The sequence below is a fragment of the Drosophila rhopaloa genome, unplaced genomic scaffold (genome assembly GCF_018152115.1).
Source record: "Drosophila rhopaloa isolate 14029-0021.01 unplaced genomic scaffold, ASM1815211v1 contig_163, whole genome shotgun sequence".
Lineage (NCBI taxonomy): Eukaryota > Metazoa > Arthropoda > Insecta > Diptera > Drosophilidae > Drosophila > Drosophila rhopaloa.
Genome location: NW_025335043.1, coordinates 10090690 through 10110371, shown reverse-complemented (window position 1 = coordinate 10110371; position 19682 = coordinate 10090690). Strand labels below are relative to the sequence as shown.

Here is a 19682-nt window from a genome sequence, read left to right as displayed (position 1 = left end):
CCCAGAGCAGGTGGAAAACTAGCTATTGATTGCAGCCGAACCAAAGTCACTCAAAGATATATCATATATCCCTCGGAAAATTGCTATAAAAGCGGCGGTCGGCGGTATTCCAAGTCAGCAGCGCAACTGAGGAGCTCTGAGCTTGATGAAGCCACAAGGAATACACCCAACTACTACAAATATCAGCCAGCCAAAGATGTCCTTTCGCGGCAAGAATGCAGTGGTGACCGGCGGAGCTGGAGGCATCGGTCTGCAGGTGTCTAAGCAGCTGCTGGCCGCCGGAGCAGCGGTGGGTTAATTTCCCTGCCTAATGAATAGTCATTCCTTAAACCTTCGTCTCCCAGAAGGTGGCCATCATCGATCTGCAGGACAACTTGGAGGAATTTGTGAAACTGAGAGCCGCACATCCCACGCAGAGCGTCATGATCGTCAAGATGGATGTGGCCAATAAGAAGGGTGTGGAGGCCACTTACGAGGAGATAGCCAAGACCTTCGGCAACATTGATATTGTGGTTAACGTGGCTGGCATTTTCAATGATAAGGATGTTCAGAGGACTCTGTTGGTGAATCTCGGTGGCATTATCAACTCCACGCTGAGTGCTTTGCCTTACATGGGCAAGGATAACGGCGGCAAGGGTGGCATTGTGGTGAACATGAGCTCGGTGGTGGGCTTGGATCCGATGTTCATCATTCCCGTTTACGGAGCTACTAAGGCGGGCATCATCAACTTTACCCGGTGCTTGGCGGTAAGACGAATCTCTTAGATATCTCGCATATTCTTGAATATACTTTCGCTTATTTTTTCTCACCAGAATGAAAAGTACTATCAACGTTCTGGCATCAAGTTTGTTACTGTCTGTCCTGGAGCGACGATGACAGATATGTTCACCAACTTCACGGAGAAGATCATCTTCCCGGAGACCAGTGACGAAACCTACAGGATCCTGGATAGGTTGAACAAGCAGAGTGCCGCTGATGTCTCTCGCTGCATTCTAAATGTCCTGGAGAAGGATAAGAACGGAGCTGTCTATGTCATCGAGGGCAAGCGCGTCTTTCCTTTGGAGATGAAGCCCCAGTGGACGGGCAAGGAGCAGGCCCTCTGAGCAGGGATAAATTCCTCATATCCTAACCACATACACTATAAACATCTGAACAAATTATGGAAATTAGGTATTTAATAAACAAACGAAGCACACTGTAAAGTTATTTTTCGATTAGTCGTCGCGCCAGCTGACTAGCACTTCGTCAGTGCGGAAACGCTGCGTCACAAAGGCCTCTTCCAGGGGCATCCGGGTGCCAGAACGGAACATCTCTGCTCCGGCGTGGGCAATCATCAAACCGTTGTCTATGCAGTAACGTTCATCGATGGCGAAGAGTTTTCCATTACGCTCTTCGCACATAATACGCATCATCTCCTGAAGTCGCTCATTGCAGCCCACGCCCCCAACTATAAGGACCTGGAGAAGAGGTGGGTTAGCTACGAGTACTAATAACGAATAGGAATTACAGCCCACCTCATTGGAGCCACAGTGGGCCATAGCTCGCTCTGTGATCTCCACCAGCATAGCGAATATGGTCTCCTGCAGCGAATAGCAAAGATCCGCTTGGCTGTAATCTATTACTTCCGCTTCCTGCGGCTTCTTCCTCTTATTCTGCCTCTTTCCCGGTTCAGCCAGATCTTCGATGTAGGACAGAATCCCGGAAAAGCTCACATCCATGCCTTTGACCACATAGGGTAGTTTAATATAACGATTGCTTTGCTTGGCAAGCTGCTCGATGTTGTAACCCGGACTGGGATCGTTGGACAGCTTGATGATGCGGGCAAATCGATCCAGGCAATTGCCCACTGCAATGTCGATGGTTTCTCCAAAGATGCGATATCGCTTATTGGAGTAGGCAATAACCTGGGTATTTCCACCACTTACATAGAGCACAATGGGATTCTGCGCACCGGTGATCAGACGACCCATCTCGATGTGTCCAATGCAATGGTTCACGCCCAGGAGAGGAATGTCCCACAAAAGCGACAACGTACGGGACACAATAGCTCCTACCAGCAGAGGAGGGGCCATACCTGGCCCTTTTGTATAGCAAATCACATCCAGATCCGAGGGTTCAAGTTGGGCCTCCTTTAAGCTGGCCTTCACCAAGCCCAGGATAGCTTCTCTGTGATGCTTGGCCGTCTCCTTGGGCAGGAAACCTGTTGCATAGAATATCATAATGAAATCTTTATAAAAGCCGGTTAAGTAGGATCTTGATATACCTTCTCCTGGTGGCGTTATATAAGTTCTCCGTACATTAGCCAGCACTTCACCATCCTTTATAATGCCTATGCCTATTTTATTGGCACTGCCTTCAATGCCCAAAGCGCAAACCATGCTTTAATTCTAGTAAAATAAAAACAATTTCAATGTAAACAAAAAACAGTATGACCCTTTTTCTGAAAAGAGAATTTTGGTGGATGTAAATTATGTTCACACTGAAATAAGAGGGTAGTCAACCTTAATATACAAACAGCTGTTTTGCAAATAGCAAACTTTGTTGTATAGCTAAAATACGCGAATTTCTTCGTCAAATTTGAATTAATGATAAAATAATTAAAACAAATAATGGAGTCAGCGCAGGCCGCAAAGCCGGCTGAGGTGGAAAGTCCAGACAATATGGAAAATGGAGATTCTGCTCGGCATTTAGACAACTTCGAAGAGAAATCAAATGAAGACGTGGAACTGCAAGCGGATTTTATTGACCAGCAGCTGGAAGAAAGTGCCCCAAAAAGTGGACAGGATGAAGCCAAAATGGAGGAGGATCTCAAGGCAGCCGTCTTGGAGCAATTGCCAATTGAAGAAGGGGAGCTGACCCTGCGATTCAAGGATCTGCAGGCCCAGGAAAAGGAGGAGGAACTGCATCAAAATCCTTCGAAGCCTTCCCAGAACGACATCCTGTCCCATGTCCACTGTTTGGCCCAGTTGGAGGAGCAGCGTCGCAACTACGAGCAACAGTTTGAGCAACTGCGCACCTCCATTAACCAGAAGGACAACATGATCACCCTCATCCAGCGGGAAAACGCTATCCTGGGCAAGGAAAAGCAGGCCTGCCGCAAAGAAATGGACATGGCCAACAAGGAAAAGGAAGCCACCGTCATCAAATTTGCCATGAAGGAGAAGCTACTCATCGATGCCAAGAAGGAAAAGGAGGCGGTGGAGAAGCAACTGGCCGAGGCTAAGAAGGAGGTCAAGAATGTGTCCACCAGATTCCTGGCTGTAAGCGAAGAGAAGTCTCGCATGACGTATATCATCGATGAAAAGGTGGGTTTGAGTTTACACTTATGGAAGTTGGACTACAGATGAATAACCTCTTATCTTGGTCTTATCAGTGCAACGAAGTCAGAAAGTACCAACGGGAGTGCGAAAAGTACAAAATAGAAATGAGTCACTTGGAGTCCAAGCTAAAGTACCACATAAACAAACTAAACATCGAAACGGAGGCCAAGGCGGTATGTGAAGATAATCCAAGCTTTTCGCATTTTTTTTAAACTTGATTTCTATTTTAGGTTGTTGAACGCAAATTGGAAGAGGAAAAGAATGCTCCGAATAAGCTGGAGGAAAAAGCTAATGGTAAGATGTATTTTTAATAAAATAAGTTTAAAAATGTCTTACCTATTTCTTTTCGTTTAATAGAGAAGCTTAAAATGGAATTTGAAGCCAACACAATACTCTTGAAACACGAGATCACTAGCAAAACTGATGCTTTGGATAAAGTCACCAAAGAGCAGCAAAGACTAAGTGAAGCGAACAAGGAACTGCAGCAACAGCTTCAGGAGATTGCATCTGCGGTAAAGTCAAGTTATGCGCACTAAAATATGGCTTTAAATTAATTCGTACTCCTTATATGCAGCATAACCAGCTCACTGAGGAATTTAATCGCTTGAGGGAGCTGCACAATTCCGTGGAGGCTTCCTACAGCGATGAGCTGCTTAACTCCGCTAAACTCAGGGGACAACTAGACGAACTTCAGCTTTTACGAACTCAGAACACTATGTACGTTTTAATAAAAGCGTAATTATGACTATTATTTATTTGAAATGAAAAATTTGTACTTCTTTCCGTTCCAGAAACGAAGAAAAACTGTCGGAGGAGCTAAGGAGGGTCCAGCAACTAGAGGCTTTGGCCCAAGAAAACGATATCGACCTGGAGCAACTCAAAGATAAGAAACAGGAGTTACTTACCATCAACAAGGAAATGAGTGAGCTAATTGTGCGACTGCAGAACGACATTTGTTTGGCCGAGGCCAAGGTGAGTAAAATAAGAGTAAAAAAGGAAAAAAAATGTACATGCCCCGGGTGAGGCTCGAACTCACGACCTTAAGATTATGAGACTTACGCGCTGCCAACTGCGCCACCGAGGCTATGAATATCCAAAGATTCTAAGCAGCTCCTAAAAATGTCGATATCAAAAGAAACCTTATGCAGGCAAAGGATCTAATAATTTACTCTCTGTTTATATGCAGGCCCAAGGCTTAGAGGCTGAGAACAAGTTACTCAAACAGGAGAAGCTCAGCTACGATTCCAAATACAATCAACTGGAGCAGCAACTCAGTTTGGAGGCGGTGGAGAAGGGCGAGGAGCGCCTGCTGTTGGCAAAGCATTTATCCGAAAAGACCAAATTGTACGAGCTGACCAAGCAGAAGCTGGAGGATGTCCAAGGGGACTATGAAGCCATCCAGCACAAGCATGCCACCGTGGTTAAAGAACTTCACCGAGAGCTGAACAAGTTCAAAAGGGGGATTACGGATTCCAAGACACCTATCAGCTACTGTAGCAATTGTCAGCAGGCGATTAATGGTTACCCTACGGAGAATCCTCAGCAACGCAGTCATAGTCGCTCCAGTAGCCATGGTAGCTTGCACAGCGGCAGCCGCCGAGCCAGCGAATCGTCAGAATCGGAAACGGTGGCCAGTAGTGCCACCACAGTTCAACAGCCGCCACCGCAACAAGATCTACAAGCGGTTCCGTCCAAAAAAGTCCTTGTGGAGAGGATACTGCGTTTGCAGCAGGCCACTGCCCGCCAAACGGAACGCATCGAGTTCCTGGAGAACCACACGGCCGCTCTGGTGGCCGAGGTGCAGAAGAAGTCCAAGGTGGTGCAGCACTATATGCTCAGGGATCAGACCGCCGGCGCATTAACCACGTCGCGGAGCGATCAAAACAAGAGCGAACTGGTCAAGTACGGAAATGGGATTATGGCGGCCATCTATGGAGGATCCTCGAAGGCGGGAGGCGAAAACAAGGCCATGTCTTTGGAGCTTTCTCTGGAAATCAACAAAAAGCTGCAAACAGTGTTGGAGGATACGCTGCTGAAGAATATTACGCTAAAGGAGAACCTCGATGTGTTGGGTCTCGAAGTGGACAATCTCACCAGGAAATTGCGCTCCCTGGAGGTCAACGGGAAGTAATGCCAGTCTTCTTACACATTGTATTCCATTCCAGAGTCTAACCCGTGTATAGATAGTGTACAAAATGTATGAGCTTAAGTTTAAGTGTATAATATATGTATTTAATATTTTAACAATGTCCCAGGTTTATAATAATCCCTCGTAAAGTTTGGCGCTTACGGGTTTGGGCTGTCCGACACCTAACTCGAAGTTAATAGAGGGTTTCTCACCATCCTTGGCTAATCTGGACAGTTTGTTGTGGGTTACTTTGTGATGCACCTTCATCTGGGGATTGGGATTCCCCGTCTCCTCCGATACCAGCTCGCGAAGCAGAGGTGGCAGATCAAGTTTGGTGGGCAGCACCACTGGTTCCAACTTCTTGTTGTTGTTCAGGTACTTGCCCTCCTCACCCTGGGGCACCAGTTCGTAGTCCGCCTTGTAGCTGGTGCTGTAGATCTCGACGGGCTTGGGCTGGGTTACTCCCCGCCAGGTCTTCTCCACGGTGACCCGGACCTTGCGGATTTCGCCGGGCTGTTCGTCCACGGATTGCACCTTCAAAATCCGCATGTAGCAGGGCTCCGGGTATCGCTGGAACATGTTACGTATGAGCAGGCGACCGACTCCCCAGTTGGGCAGATCCGAAACCAGCTCCCACAAGGTGTTGCCGCGGAAGTCCGTGGTCCGGCCGATGTACTTGATAATCTTTTGGGCCATCTCGTGTTATTTAACTAGTTTCTATTGAATTTTTGGTAGAAGTTAAGGAAACCGTGAGTTTGCCATTCACCAAGAAGGTCGAACAGCTGGGCCGGCAGCTTAACAGAGCTGTTAGAAGTTAACAGTCTTATGTTGTGGGGAGAAATTTTGTAGGCTGGCAATACTGCGTGGCAACGAATTTATTTTTGAAAAAAGTGTGCCGAATAGAAATTTGTAAAAGTTTAACCCCTTTTCCCTATTAAATAAATCATTCGTTTTTAAATATTTTATTCCTTAAAATTTAAAAGTAATTTATTTGGTTAAGAAATCCATTTGAATGTGCTGACAACTCACAGCCACGTAAGTCTGACTTGAATGCGTTTATTTTATTTACATAAATATTGTTTTCAACTTCAATTCGTGTTTTAACTATTCTCAGTGCAAATGATTGTCCCTCACTAATACGGAGTTCTGACATGTTCGCTTAGTTCCTCGCCGCCAGCTGTGTGGCCAACACCAGTGGGCTCCTGGTGCTCGTCGTAGGACTCATCCCCTCCGCTAAAATCCTGACCATCGTGTCCGTGAGCCGAGGGATTGGTGCTCTCGTGCAATTCAATTGTGGCATGCTGGGCCGCCTTGGAAGCATTCACCTGGGCTGCAGCTGCTGAATTGGCCGCCTTCAAAGCGGATTCCTTGGTGGCCGCATAGTCCACTCGCGCCTGGTGCAACTGCTCCTCCACCTGCTCCAATCGATTCTTGGACTGCCCAACCATCTGGGATTGCGAGGCCAGTTGATTGTTCACCTCCGTGGAGGTCTGCTCCGCCTGTTCAGCCACGGACTTGGCATTATTCACGGCTGCTGTGAGCACGGAGATGTGATGATGGGCCGCTTGAGCCGTCTGCTGGGCCAGTCTAGAGGAGATCTTGGCCGCCTTCAGTTGCTCCAGTTCGCGGGAGAGCGATCGTTGTGCCTCGGCTGCCTGCTGCTCCAATTCCTGGAGCACCACTTGCTTTCCCACCAGCGCCGCTTGAGCAGTGGCCGCCGCCTGGGAAGCGGCTTGAGCCAGGGTATTCTGGGCTATGTAAGCCGCCTGCTTGGCAGCCGCATGTTGGTTGCTCACCGCACTGTGCGCCTGATCCGCCGATCCCTGGGCAATGGATCGCAGGCCACTGCCAATGCTGTAGCCCCCGGATCCCTTGCTCGTAGATGACGATGATCCACCTCCTCCGGATGGACTGTAGTAGCTCTTGGGGCTGTGTTGTGGCTTCTCTGGCTCCGGAGGATCCACTGCTGGGTGGTGGGGTTCAAAGTATCCACCCTGGTGGATTGGTGGCGGCTGCTGGGGTCTGTAGTGATACCCATTCCTCTTGTGCAGGCGTCCCATCACATGGGCCAAAAGAGCCACTAGAAGGATATCGAGAAATATAATTCACTTTCACAGAGATTTTTGTATCGTGTTATTAAATATTAATATTAATTTAAAAAGTATTTACAGAGTGATATTGTGTTTTGTAATATTTCGAAATAATAACATTCTAAAGAAGTTTCTATTAACCACTTTCTTTTTTAAACGAAAGATTTGATTTTAAATTTCACTAAATATTAGGATACATTTATAAACCAAATCGTCTTCTATGGTTTAATTTAGTATTTTTTATGTTTATATGTTATGTTAAGTTATTTTTCACATCGAATCACTTTTGTAAAAGGGTATTTCCCGGCTTACCCAAAACCAGCTGGCCGAGAAAAAGACGTAATCCTTTGCCGAACATCTCGCTATCGCTGCTGGAACTGCATTGAACTTCAATTTCTTTGGAAGTGCCCAATTTATAAGTCTCTCAGAGACGCCAGCCGAGCATAAAGTTTTTCAAGTTGCGGAAAGTCGGTTGCGGTTTTTAAATTTAACTGATCATGGGCATGTTATGATTTTCATACTCCCAGCTATTTGAATATCTCTGCCCACTATATGGAGTTAAGTCCACACACATTGCACCTTCACACCCATTTCTTTTCATCCCATTGAGGAAGCTAGGCGACCACTTTTGGGTCCAAGATTCGGTGGCGTCTTTTAATGCTTCGCTGGCACGCTTTTTTTGACCAAACGGACAGTGTAAAGCGGTCGGCCCCTACAGTTTGTTAATGTCTAAAATTTAATTTGCATTTTATGTGCTGCACTACTTTGTAATTGAACTTTAAGTGGCGCTTTTGGCGGGCTCCGCAGTGCATCGATGCAGAGAAAGCCATTTCGGGGATTACGTTTTCAGGCAGATTAACTAGCTAACGAAATTCGGCAATTTACGAACAGGGGAAGTCTGGGCAAAGTTTTTCAATCAAAATTTGAATATAATTTTAATTTTAAAATTATATAATAATACTATACACTGTTGCAGTTACCATTATTACAGAGTTTCTATAAGCACTGAAATTACAAAAAGAAAATGTACCTATCAAAAATTTATTTTAAAAAAATTGCATTGGTAAATCGAATGTAGGTTTCTTAAAATCTTCAATATTGGAAAGAAGTTCTGAGTTTAATGTCATAATTACTTAGATTAACACAATTGGTCCTTCTTTCTTCAACCCTAATAGTCCAATGTTCTTCAACCTGATTTCAAACTAAATTATTGGTCATCACAAAAATCAGGTTTTACCAAACCTATTGCTAGAAAATATCAGTAAACATTCCAACTTAATAATAATCAGAAACCCCAAAAAAACTTTGTCCCCTCACAACGATAAAACTCATTTTCAGTTTTTTTTTATAAATTATTTTTTATTTAAATACATAATTATAAATTTATTACAAATATATAAATAAATTAATTATGACAAACACTATTTTACAAGACAAAATCGGAACTCAGATGTACAAGATACAAGTTACAATTAATATCAACAAGTGGTGACGCGACGGCTGTGCGTCTTCAATTGAGTAACAACTGTGGGCCGCTAATGAGTGGGTCAACAAGTGAAGTGAACTGAAGTGAAGGGGCGACTGTGGGCGCATAATATAGTATGTAACAAAATATAACAGGTAATCAAAGAGACAATCGTAATAAATAAGAGTGGCGACGCTGATAAATACGATGACGAATGCGACAATCGAAACAATTCGAGAGTAAGCAAAAGTTTGTAGTGATGGCTTCGCTTAGAAGTGGAAAACGAACTCGTCGGAGGAGGAGGCGTCATCTGGTATTGATTCAGAGGGATTCGCATGGTAGGCGGTCACCTCCTGCTCCTCCTCCTTTTCATCATGGTGCTCCGTTAATCATTGATAGCTTTGGGTGATCTGTTGGATCCAAGGCAGATAGGCAGAGACCTTCACGTAGACTCCAGGAACATTCACCTGACCGCATCCAATGCCCCAGGACACCACACCCACGACGTGCATGGCGCCATTCCTGTCGCACACCAAAGGACCACCGCCATCACCCTTGCAGGCATCCTTGCCCTCCTCTCCGCCGGCGCACACGAATCCGGGATTCAGTTTGTAACTATAACCCAGACGGGTGTTCCTCAGCTGCGATTCGCATTGTTGGTGGGACAGGATTGGCACATCCACCTCCTTCAGGATGTTCTGGTACTTTCCGTGCTCTCCAAAGGCATCCTTGCCCCATCCGGTGGTCCAGCAACGAGCTCCAGTGAAGTCGGAATACTTGTCGGGCAGACAGGCGGGACTGATGTGGGGATTCTTGGTGAAGTCAACGGGCTGATCCAGTTTCAGGACGGCCAGATCGTTGTCCAAGGTGCCAGCATAGTACTCGGGGTGGATGTGCACAGAAACCACATCGCGTTCGATGTAGGGGAAGAACTCCACATCATGGTTCACATCCCATTCGCCCAGACGCACACGAAGATCGAAGCCATTTTGACTGGATTAGAGAAGGTAGGAGGTTAATCCACTGATAGAAAGTGGTTTTAGGAATTATAAACTTACGATTTAATGCAATGGGCAGCGGAGATGATGTGCTGGGCATCGATGAGAGTGCCACCGCAGGCGTAGATCGACTCCTTGGGGTCCTTCTTCAGGATGGCCACATGCCAGGGATACTCGCCGAACTCACTGTCTCCGTCCACGTACACGGGATTCTTGATGCGACCGGTGATGCCGGCGGCGTTCCTCACTCCACAACGACCGAATTGCTGGGGAGGAGCCTGGGGGCGAAGGGGACGACGGCAGCAGACCTCGTTGATGCGGCAGGTCTTCTCCACGGGACGGTTGCCATAATAAGCGCGCTAAAAAATATCAAAGATGGGGATACAAATTAGCTAGATGTCAGGGAATTGGGTAGTATCTTATCTAATGTCCAAATTCACATCCAATCTAAAGTGTTCTAGCTTCCTTAAGGTAGAATCTTTGTTTTGATTCCTATCTTTATCATATTAGATACTTGCAATTTTAAAATATTTAAAATTTTCTACTCGAACGTAAAGATCTGTAGATATAATTACTATTGAAATCAGTATAGCGATGATATAAATTTGTTGGATGTTTTAAATGTGTAACTCTATATCCATTTTGGACATTTTTGATTTAAGGACATTTATATTATTTTTTCTTTGAATGTTCAAGCTTAAAACACTGAAATCCTTGATCAACACATGGTTACCTGCTCCTCAGGAGCTGCTCCCGCCCACACACCATCCTCAACGCTCCGGCGCCTGCGATCCCTGGGGAAAGTGATCCGATCACTGCCAGCTGCTCCACCAGGAGCAGGAGTGGGAATGTTGTAGAGAGGTCCCAGGTTCAACTGCTTGCCCCGACGACCGGAGTTCGATGACCAGGAGGAGGGTTCACCACCGCTCACATTGGCACTTCGTTCCACATGTTGCGAGTACTCGCCAAAGCCACCGAAATCGGGACTAGATCCAGGATATATGGAGTTGAAGGAGCTCTCATAGGGAGACGATTCGTGGTGATGATGATACTGCGTAGGTGCAGACGGGCCACTGTGATACTCAAAGATCGGAGTACTTGGCACCATTTCCACACTGAAATGGGGACCAGGACCAGATCCTCCATAGAAATGGGGATGCGAGTGATGGTCGTGGTGATCGTAGTAATCATGGTGACCGTGGTGATCGTAATCGTGGTGCTCATAGCCACTATAGTGATCGTGATGGTGGTAATGAGTGCTATACGCTTCAGTGGGTTTCCGTTTAAAGAAATCTCCCACTTTCTGGATAAGATTCGCATTCGGAGTGACATGGAGATTGACCAGCGGCTTCACCACCTTCTCGCCATATTCTGTTTTGGCCACCTGCACCGATACCAGGGGATTCACATTCACCAGACCGAGATTCAGACCGTTCGGTCCCACTGAACCAAAGTAAGGGTTCTGGGCGGGTACGTGATCGCCCAGGATATTCGAGGGATAACCTCCATATCCGCCGGTAGGATAGGGAAGACCAAAGCTCACACCATAGGTGGGCAGCACTTTCCGTTGGATCAGTTCGATGGCCTGGAGAGCCGGCAATGCCAATGGAGATCCTCCGAGCGGCGACTGTCTCTATTTTATTCAAGGGGAAAACATAAGAACGCTAGAGGTGGAGTTCCATTTCCGTTTGCCGGATGCAGGTTGCAGGTTGCAGGCGTGCGATCACAAGGGTCGTGCTTGGTTAGCTTAGTTCTGGTTTAGTTCTGGGATTAGTGACTGATCTAATCGGAACCGATTTGCACTCTGGTATTTTAGTTGAGCTTGGAGCGTTGAACGATGGGTGCATTTGTCAGATTGGTTGATTGATAGGTTGATTGGTTGACTGATTTATTGGTTGATTGGATGTGTGTGTGTTTGTGGGGGGAGTAGCTTGGCTATAACTCTCGATTAGTGGTCCATGTGAACCATGTGTGATTTGGCATTAGTCGGGCACTACCTAAACTAAGACTTGGGTCTTCTATACACTTACCCCTTGAGCATCGAGCGAGAGATCGCTGGCCTCCTCATCCTTCTGGTCAGCATCAGCCTGGCGACGAGTGCGCTTCTTATCATCCTTGTCCGACTTCTCCTCAGCCTTCTTTCCCTCGACAGGAGTGGTGGCATTGGTGGCCAAAGCATCGTCACTCAGAGCCTCAATGTCCTTGCCCAGGTTGCGGGGATCGATGGGCAGAATGAGATCCTCCTTGCGACCAATGCGATCGGCTGCTGGGCACTGGGAGATGGGCACACACTGGCAATCCACGATCTGCTGGCGGGAGGTGTCATAGCCGCCCTGGTATTGTCCTTGTCCTTGTGCCTGGTAACCACCAGAGATGCCATTGTACTGGTTAGAGGCTCCACTCTGCAGCTCCTTCTTGTAGTAGTCGGGGTTCTGACTGTGATAACTGGAGCTGGGCGATCCACTGAATCCTCCAGAGCCACTGTTGCCAAAGCTTCCCAGGCCGGAGTTGGGTTTGTACAGATCTCCAGAGTTGGGCTTGTACAGATCTCCAGAATTTGGTTTGTACAGATCTCCAGTGGGTTTCTGAGAGAGACCAAAGCCGCTCTGCGAAAGGAGTCCACCCTGAGAGGCGCCATTGAAGCCAGCGTTAAAGGCATTCGACTGGGAGTAACTGGATCCGGAAGAACTCTGAACCGAGGGTGTGTAGGTAGCCGAAGATTGGGCCAAGGCACTGAAGTCCGTGTTGATGGTCTGGCCAGCTCCAATGGGAATGGGGACACTTGGAACCTTGGCTCCCTCACCTCCCTCCACATGGTGGTAGTGATGGTGCACATGCTGCTGCAGGGCATCGATGGGTGCTCCCACCACCACTTTGGTGCTGGAGGAAGTGGCTGAGGAGGAGGAAGCGGAAGACTGCTGCGAGTAGAAGCCATTGGGGGCAGAGCTGGCACCCTGGATACCACCTTCGGGATTCTCAAAGTTGTACGGGGGAACTCCATTCGAGGCACCAGTGAAAACGGGTCCGGCACCCAGAGAAGGACCTCCGGTGTAGATGGGTCCTGGTGGCTTGCTGTCGTAGATCAGAGCACCGGGAGGTGGCTTCGTGTAGGTGATGCCATCGGATGAGCCATCAATAGCAGACGGTGGAGGATGCTCCAGGTAGCCGCCAGGTCCAGTTGGCCTATAAGGTCCAGACATTGGCTTGTAGGGTCCCTCGTATCCAACCTTTCGTGGAGGTCCGAATGAGTTCACAGAGCTGGGAGGAGGTCCAAAGGAATTCAGGGAGCTTGGGGGAGGTCCGTAAGATCCCATTGGCGGACGACCGTTGAAGTAACTGGGTGGTGGCATGGGCTTTGGGGGACCATAAGGTCCACCGCTGAAACCAGATGGCGGTGGTGGGCCCTGGGCGTAGATCGTCGAGTAGAAGGGACGCTTCTCCTCCACATCACAGCTCATCAGACCCAGGCCGCAGAGTTTATCACGGATAAGATTGCGGGCCTGCATATCATTTCCCTGCTGCAGGGCCTGATCGATATTTCCATCGGCATAGACGGCATCGTATTCTCCAAGATTGCGACCTTCTCGGCGGGAGTTGATCAGCTTTTCAATGACCTCATCGATCTGGCTGGTGGTGCTGTTGCTCTGGATGGGTTCGTGGACCAGGTAGCGTCCCTGAATGTCGGCTTGTTCGGCGGGCTTTGTATCCACAGATCGGCGACTGGGCATGGCATCCTCCATGGGCGCCCACTCGTTGCCCCAACTAGACTCCTCGGCCAAGGAGGCGGTGGCCAGCAGCACAACTGCCAACAGGCTAGCTCTTATTCTCATTGTGGAGATCTATAAAGGTAAGAAAACATTTATAAATTAGTTTAAAAGTTCTATAAGGATTTCCTGTCCATAAAAGATTATCATCATAACGTATTGACAAACTATTAAAGTTGATTATTCGTATTTGGAGTGAAAATTAAATGAAGAGGTTTAGTCATGATTGGTTATGACATAACTGCCAAGCTTGACACCATTACCCCAAGTCATTGTGCCAGTTTACATTTCTCCACCCATACACCTATCTCTCCTGCCATCTTCGACTTAACCAATCCGTAACGAAACCGAATCCGAAGCCGAAACCGGTTCACATCACGAAATCTTCACCGTGACTCAGACTCTCGTATAAGACTTTTACTTTCGTTGGAGGTCGCAGACCGTCGCACTTAATTGCTTGATTTTGTACGTTACTTTTGCTCGAAAGGCAAGTCGGAGAGGAGGGAAAAGCAGCCGCTACCTGTAATTTATGAGGTAATTTTCCTCCAGATTTAGCAAGCCTACGTATGCAATCCGAATAAAAGCGACCATCGCTCAAGTTGATCTTTCGCCCTGACAGTTGCTTTCCGCTTCGTGTATCTTTATTTGTAAAATTCACTTTTCTTTTCAGCCTTTTTTATGGTTGTTTGCATTGCAGTTATGTCACCGGTTCAGAGCGAGGGCGGATTTTATAAAAGATCGGGTACACTTAGATAAAAATTGGGGGAATAACATTTGAAACTGGAGTACTAAGAGCAGATTTGAAATGGGGCATGCTGTAATGCTTACAAATAATTTGTAGTTAAAAAAAACTTATAAAGCCTTAGCAGTAAAATCAATTTTTAAGATCTTGTTTGAATTTACAAAAGATGCATCACTTAGTATAAGATTTTTTCTTGAATATTAAAAGGACTTCATAAGGAGTTAAAAGAGGAAATGTATAAGTTCTTGGAAAACCCTTTAAATTTATTTAGATTACGATTTAGTATTTTAAATAGCTTTGTAACTAGCTCCATTATTTTAATACTAAACATTTGATTTTCTTTGTGTTTTGTTATATTTTTAAAGTACATCCAAATCTAATTTTCATGTTATGTAAATGAATCTTTGGATGGCGAGCTGGGAAACTCTTTGGGCGGAAGTTGTGTGCAGCGTTGCATTGCAAATTACCGGCAACTCTTTTGCTTGGATTTTCTTTGGCGAGAAATGCTCGTAAGCGATGCTAAATGTTGATCGCTGGAGGTTGGGAAATTTTTTAGGTTTTTCCTTTGTTTTCGCAGTGAAAGTTTCACTCTTTCTATTGGCTTTATAACGGGAAGGCTTTTGACCAACAGTTTTGATTAAACATATATAACATCCATAATTGTATATGCTGGTGTCTGGCAATTAATCGCTACTAATTTTAATTAGTTTGCGTGGTGTTCACTTGAGTTCACTTTCGTACTTTGCTTCACTTCACTCACCTTTTTATGTCAAGTTTAATAATCCAAATAGGTAATTTTCGCTGTTGTTTCTTTTTGATAATCCTTATGCAATTTATAGAGTCTGTTATCCTTTCACTTCACTCACTTCTGCACCGAATGTGCTTTTCGTTGGTCTGCAGATCGTTCACTGATTTCGCTTTCGTTGGCCGCGCACATTTTATACAAAAGTTGCGCATGCGCAACGTCGACGTCAAGCTCCAACGTTGCGCTGTCTCTCTCTTTGGGGTCTCCATCTCTTTCCCACCTTCAGATCGCCTAAGTTTGCGAATCGGGAGCCCAAAACAAAAGGCACAAAAGCGGCAACGGCGACAATGTTTGGCAACCTCTCTTTCTCACTGTTAGTCGTGATTTTTGTGGGTAATCATTTTTCGTCTGGGTTTTTTCTCAAATACCCAATTCTACTGAACTACTGGAGGTCACTAAACGAGGGTCTAGGCGGAAATATCACTTGGGTAGCTTTATTATCAGTATCAAAACCCGAAAACTATCACACTGAATCATAAAAACCTTTACCGCTCTTAAAAATTAGTAACTATGTTAAACATCCAAATTGGTCTTTGTATTTTTTACCATTTTCTTAAGCGGGCTCTGACCAAATTTTGAATAACCAAATTTAGCTTCCCGGAAAGGCGTTGCTTGAGAAACCGGGATTATGCAATTCTGCAATTATGAATTGGGTCAGAGAGGAGCGACCGAATAATAAAAACAACATCATGAAAAGGGTTAAAATTGGGCATTGCCTCAAACCGGATCTTTTGGCATACATTCATCTTTCCCCATCTCTTTTTTCCCTCTCTTTTCGGGTGCAATTCAGTTAATATCGTCTGGTTTTTAACCCATGGTCAATGCAAACGTCATCAGTCGGTCGTTCGTTTCGTTTTCGTTTTGCTTAGTGTTCAAAACCTAGCTGAATGTGAATCAAAAGTGCTTGGCGGAATTACCCGAAGTTCATAAAAATTAGAGACATTCCCCCTAACTTAATCACGATGATCACGTTCGCGTGCCACTACCTTAAATCCCGATCATTAAGTTTGTGTGTTGTGTGTGGTCAGTGCTGTTCGAAGTGACTCTCATTGTGATTCAGTGGATCCAGTGGCTTCGACTTGTGTTACTGACCTTGGTTCGATGAGCTGGAGTCGTTTATCTAGCCCCACTTAAGTGGCGTTTTATGTTAACCATTCCAAGAAAGTTGATAATGAACAGATATTCGAAAATTATGCTAATCATTTTGATTTGCCGGAGTTGCTATTGTCGCCACTCTGGGTTGTTTGGCAAACACCTCTCGGCTATTTGTTCGTGATTAATTCGTGGAGTTTTTATCAATCAGCGTGTGGCGTAGTTTTTGACCATCGGGTTTTTTATGACTCATTTTTCGAGCACTTTGGGCTTTTCGAGTATTGTTTGAAGGAGGTGCGTCGAACCTGATTCGCATCGCATTTTAATTCCGTTAACGATAGTTTGGTTCACCCTTTAATTGGGCATATGGATGAATTGAGGTTTAGTAGAAAGGAAAAATTATTTAAAATTGCGGAAAGGAATACAACTATATTTAAAACTTTACAAAAGAAAAGAATATCTACTTTTAACATTAATTTCATAGAAAAGCAAATTTAAATTGATTTTTTTAGTTCACAGAATAAATTAAACTTTCTAAACATGTTAAGAAAACATGATTTTAAATTGTTGTAATTTATTGTTATTTATAAGATCGATAATAAATTGTTTTGTTATCTTTCAATAGTCACATTTTACAATAAATTATAGAGCTGATATCCCATTGATAACCAAATTATTATATGTTTAATAAAAATATATAATCTGTTTTAATAAAACATATAGTGTATAATTTACTGCGGTTTGCTGTTTCTTTAATCATTTTTTCCTGATAAAAATAATTTTGGCAGTTAGCTGAAACTAAGCTATTGGTAAATCCCAGTAGTTGGTGAACTGAACTTGAACTTGGACCTCGCCGGTGACAACTAATGCCAGCTGGAGAGTGTGTAATCCGATGGGGTTACAGGTTCAGGGGCTCGCTATTGGAACTTCATTTGAGATTTGGCATATATTCATTTCTATTTATGGTTCGCTCCAACTTTTTGCACATTTCTTAGGCAGGAGTATTTCAACATGACTTATGTTAATTATGGCCAGCTTGTTAATTGTTTGCCCAAATGGATTTGTGTGGGAATCGTGTTTGCTCCACTATGCTAGCTTCCCTTGGCCGAAGCACTATCTCTTTCTCTCTCTCTGAACATACCTTTCCCTCTTTCTCTTTCTCACACAACTTGTCGCAGTTCAAGTCCAAAAGGCAAAAAAACAAAAATTGTCACTAACTCAAGGTCGGTTTATCGGCTCCCCGGCTTAGATTTGTGTCAATTGCTCAACAAGTTGAGGTCTTCCACCCACACGCACCATTTGGCTAAAAATTATTTGGCAATCTCTTTAAGTCGCCCATTATTGGTTGAGTATGGATTTAGAGCTTTGTCTTTGCTAGGATATAAATTAAGCCGAGCCCCAAAAATATTTTTATTAGTCAAATTTAAAACTTAAAAATCTCCTATGTTTATTGTAACTTAAGAAGTAACCAAAAAGTTTTTTTAAAATGCAAGTAAATCATTTATCTACCTCCTACCTTTTTTTAATGATTTTTGTTTAGGTTATTATACTTAACATTTGGCATGAGTATGACTTGTAAACTGCTTTTAATATTAAATTGTGATTTGAAAATCTGGGATGTTAAGTAAACAACCATTTCCCTATAATTTTAAAATATTATTTATAACTAAAACAACCATTTTTATGATTTTTTTGGCTTATTGCCTCTTTACTTGTAAATATAATATTAATTTTTTCCTAGTGCCAACAATTGCATTCCGCATTTTAATTTCGCCAATGCTGGAAAATCCCGAGAAAACCGAAGTTAAGTTTTCGGTCTCTCATTGTTGGCCTATTCAATTCTTGATTGCTTTGGCTTTAACAGCTTTTGGGCCTTGGGGAAACCCCAGTCAAGTTTGTGGCTAGCATCGCTTGGCTGGCTTTTCTGTGCTCTGGGGCTTGCATAACAATGCAGCAGTGTGCGATGCAGTGAGCCGGGCTTATGATTCATATGCGGAGTCGATTTGTGGTAGCTTCGATTTGGTTTTCTTTGACTGGCTTATGTGCCTGGGGTTTGAATGAGTTTTTCGCTTTTGTTTTCGTCTTCGTTTCGTGTTGTTTTTTGCGAAATTGCCTGTAATAAAGTCGATGCGTATGACTATGTTTATTGTTGTATTATGATAATCATTATAGTTGGCCAAAACCGTCAAGGTCGTTCACCCACATTGTGTGATTTGCATACGGATGAGTGATAAACGGCTTTTAAGGGCGGAGTGAGTCATGTCCCCAACAGACAGCTGTTACTCCCTTTTATTCCCCCTGGTTATTACATAATATCCCGAATTATTTCACCCGCATCAAATGCGCTGTTATTGCTGCCCCCTTTCACTGCTCTTTTACTGCCTGGCTCATTTAACACGGCTTATTGTCTTCATCTCGGCTCAAACAAATTTACCTACAAGCTCTGAGCATTTGTAAATTAATTTGAAAACCGCTGCTTGCCACACCGGAAAGTTGCGTGGAGGGGGTGTTTTTTATGCCACAAAACTTCCGTTCTTCCCCTGCCCCCGAAAAATGTTGGCTTTAAGTGAAAGCCTCTTCCCAAAAAGTTATCTAATAATTTCGCTTTAAGTTGAAACTTCTGGATTACATCAAATATTTAATACGTTTCGGGCTGAGTTCTGGGAAAACTTGATTTTTGCGGCGGTCTCACTTATGCTAAGTGGCTTGTCTTTTGATTTGATCAGACGGAATTTCATTCTCCGCCTTTCGGGACTTAAGTTATTAAATTTTTTCCGGACCCCCCGAGAAGGCAGGTCCTTTTAGTGCGTTGAGTGGCCAAGAAGACAGCATAACGATGCATTCAAATGGCGTTTGTGGTAGACAAACAAACCGATTACACAGCAGTCGAGCACCCAAATCACCCACTGTGCCCTATTACCCCAATCAAAGCCCAGACCCAGGGAGATGCAATGAACCTAGAGAGCTGGAAGGGATTGGGAAGGAGACCCCTTCGGGGGCCATTCATTGTCCGACTCTTCGAGGCATTCTTTTGGGAGGCCGCTCGGCTTAAAGTGGTGTGAGCCCAAAAGGCGGCTATGCCGCACTGCAAAACAAAACGCATGATGACGATTGCGATGATGATGATGTTGGTAAATCGAGAGGTGGAGCAGAGGAATATCTACGCCTTTTTCGAATTGCATCATTGGGCTGCCTTCGATTCCTGCAAATGACAAGTATTGAGTGCCCGGAAAAGACAAAGCACTTGTGCATCAATCGATAAACTGTTCGCCCCACCT

General features: G+C 44.8%; 6 protein-coding genes and 1 non-coding gene across 9 annotated transcripts; 2 read left to right on the top strand and 5 right to left on the bottom strand.

The window, feature by feature from the left end:
• The first annotated feature begins 117 nt into the window (after positions 1 to 117).
• LOC108043346 (fat body protein 2) lies at positions 118 to 1202 on the top strand. Of its 2 annotated transcripts, none has more exons than XM_017122016.2 (3): positions 118 to 289; positions 348 to 746; positions 813 to 1202. In XM_017122016.2, the coding sequence occupies exons 1-3, from the start codon at positions 146 to 148 to the stop codon at positions 1101 to 1103; spliced, it is 834 nt and encodes a 277-aa protein (XP_016977505.1). In that variant the 5' UTR covers positions 118 to 145; the 3' UTR covers positions 1104 to 1202. The 2 variants fall into 2 exon arrangements, with proteins under 2 accessions (XP_016977505.1, XP_016977504.1); XM_017122015.2 differs by having other exon boundaries at positions 345 to 746.
• On the bottom strand, positions 1158 to 2440 carry LOC108043345 (probable tRNA N6-adenosine threonylcarbamoyltransferase). The gene is made up of 3 exons (XM_017122014.2): positions 2264 to 2440; positions 1515 to 2200; positions 1158 to 1457 (listed from the first exon to the last, which is right to left on the bottom strand). Exons 1-3 carry the CDS (start codon positions 2376 to 2378, stop codon positions 1215 to 1217), a joined length of 1044 nt encoding a protein of 347 aa, XP_016977503.1. The 5' UTR covers positions 2379 to 2440; the 3' UTR covers positions 1158 to 1214.
• A 51-nt stretch (positions 2441 to 2491) lies between these two features.
• On the top strand, positions 2492 to 5567 carry LOC108043344 (coiled-coil domain-containing protein 186). The gene is made up of 7 exons (XM_017122012.2): positions 2492 to 3305; positions 3374 to 3493; positions 3551 to 3614; positions 3678 to 3832; positions 3895 to 4037; positions 4112 to 4292; positions 4507 to 5567. The coding sequence occupies exons 1-7, from the start codon at positions 2610 to 2612 to the stop codon at positions 5449 to 5451; spliced, it is 2304 nt and encodes a 767-aa protein (XP_016977501.2). The 5' UTR covers positions 2492 to 2609; the 3' UTR covers positions 5452 to 5567.
• On the bottom strand, positions 4332 to 4404 carry Trnam-cau. Its single transcript has one exon. It is a non-coding gene; the product is annotated as a tRNA-Met (tRNA).
• On the bottom strand, positions 5526 to 6233 carry LOC108043347. Its single transcript, XM_017122017.2, has one exon. The coding sequence runs from the start codon at positions 6142 to 6144 to the stop codon at positions 5578 to 5580; it is 567 nt and encodes a 188-aa protein (XP_016977506.1). The 5' UTR covers positions 6145 to 6233; the 3' UTR covers positions 5526 to 5577.
• Positions 6234 to 6414: 181 nt separating this feature from the next.
• Positions 6415 to 7901, bottom strand: LOC108043342 (uncharacterized protein CG45076). The gene is made up of 2 exons (XM_017122010.2): positions 7851 to 7901; positions 6415 to 7528 (listed from the first exon to the last, which is right to left on the bottom strand). Exons 1-2 carry the CDS (start codon positions 7894 to 7896, stop codon positions 6582 to 6584), a joined length of 993 nt encoding a protein of 330 aa, XP_016977499.2. The 5' UTR covers positions 7897 to 7901; the 3' UTR covers positions 6415 to 6581.
• A 1066-nt stretch (positions 7902 to 8967) lies between these two features.
• LOC108038064 lies at positions 8968 to 15401 on the bottom strand. 2 transcript variants are annotated; one of them, XM_044457698.1, is made up of 5 exons: positions 15269 to 15401; positions 12032 to 13842; positions 10735 to 11634; positions 10062 to 10360; positions 8968 to 9996 (listed from the first exon to the last, which is right to left on the bottom strand). In XM_044457698.1, the coding sequence occupies exons 2-5, from the start codon at positions 13829 to 13831 to the stop codon at positions 9393 to 9395; spliced, it is 3603 nt and encodes a 1200-aa protein (XP_044313633.1). In that variant the 5' UTR covers positions 13832 to 13842; positions 15269 to 15401; the 3' UTR covers positions 8968 to 9392. The 2 variants fall into 2 exon arrangements, with proteins under 2 accessions (XP_044313633.1, XP_044313632.1); XM_044457697.1 differs by lacking the exon at positions 10735 to 11634 and having other exon boundaries at positions 8973 to 9996; positions 12032 to 13840; positions 15268 to 15401.
• Positions 15402 to 19682: the final 4281 nt, after the last annotated feature.

What these genes read in the sequence shown, in the direction of transcription:
- LOC108043346 (XM_017122015.2), top strand. Translation starts at nt 146, where the DNA reads ATGAAGCCACAAGGAATACACCCAACTACTACAAATATCAGCCAGCCA. An exon ending in TGCTGGCCGCCGGAGCAGCG is followed by an intron (nt 290 to 344) that starts GTGGGTTAATTT and finishes TTCGTCTCCCAG; the next exon opens with AAGGTGGCCATCATCGATCT. An exon ending in ACTTTACCCGGTGCTTGGCG is followed by an intron (nt 747 to 812) that starts GTAAGACGAATC and finishes TTTTCTCACCAG; the next exon opens with AATGAAAAGTACTATCAACG.
- LOC108043345 (XM_017122014.2), bottom strand. Translation starts at nt 2,378, where the DNA reads ATGGTTTGCGCTTTGGGCATTGAAGGCAGTGCCAATAAAATAGGCATA. An exon ending in TATAACGCCACCAGGAGAAG is followed by an intron (nt 2,201 to 2,263) that starts GTATATCAAGAT and finishes TCTATGCAACAG; the next exon opens with GTTTCCTGCCCAAGGAGACG. An exon ending in CCCACTGTGGCTCCAATGAG is followed by an intron (nt 1,458 to 1,514) that starts GTGGGCTGTAAT and finishes CCTCTTCTCCAG; the next exon opens with GTCCTTATAGTTGGGGGCGT.
- LOC108043344 (XM_017122012.2), top strand. Translation starts at nt 2,610, where the DNA reads ATGGAGTCAGCGCAGGCCGCAAAGCCGGCTGAGGTGGAAAGTCCAGAC. An exon ending in CGTATATCATCGATGAAAAG is followed by an intron (nt 3,306 to 3,373) that starts GTGGGTTTGAGT and finishes TGGTCTTATCAG; the next exon opens with TGCAACGAAGTCAGAAAGTA. An exon ending in GCTGGAGGAAAAAGCTAATG is followed by an intron (nt 3,615 to 3,677) that starts GTAAGATGTATT and finishes TTCGTTTAATAG; the next exon opens with AGAAGCTTAAAATGGAATTT.
- LOC108043347 (XM_017122017.2), bottom strand. Translation starts at nt 6,144, where the DNA reads ATGGCCCAAAAGATTATCAAGTACATCGGCCGGACCACGGACTTCCGC.
- LOC108043342 (XM_017122010.2), bottom strand. Translation starts at nt 7,896, where the DNA reads ATGTTCGGCAAAGGATTACGTCTTTTTCTCGGCCAGCTGGTTTTGG. An exon ending in TCTCGGCCAGCTGGTTTTGG is followed by an intron (nt 7,529 to 7,850) that starts GTAAGCCGGGAA and finishes ATATCCTTCTAG; the next exon opens with TGGCTCTTTTGGCCCATGTG.
- LOC108038064 (XM_044457698.1), bottom strand. Translation starts at nt 13,831, where the DNA reads ATGAGAATAAGAGCTAGCCTGTTGGCAGTTGTGCTGCTGGCCACCGCC. An exon ending in TCTCGCTCGATGCTCAAGGG is followed by an intron (nt 11,635 to 12,031) that starts GTAAGTGTATAG and finishes TGAATAAAATAG; the next exon opens with AGACAGTCGCCGCTCGGAGG. An exon ending in GCTGCCCATTGCATTAAATC is followed by an intron (nt 9,997 to 10,061) that starts GTAAGTTTATAA and finishes TCTCTAATCCAG; the next exon opens with TCAAAATGGCTTCGATCTTC.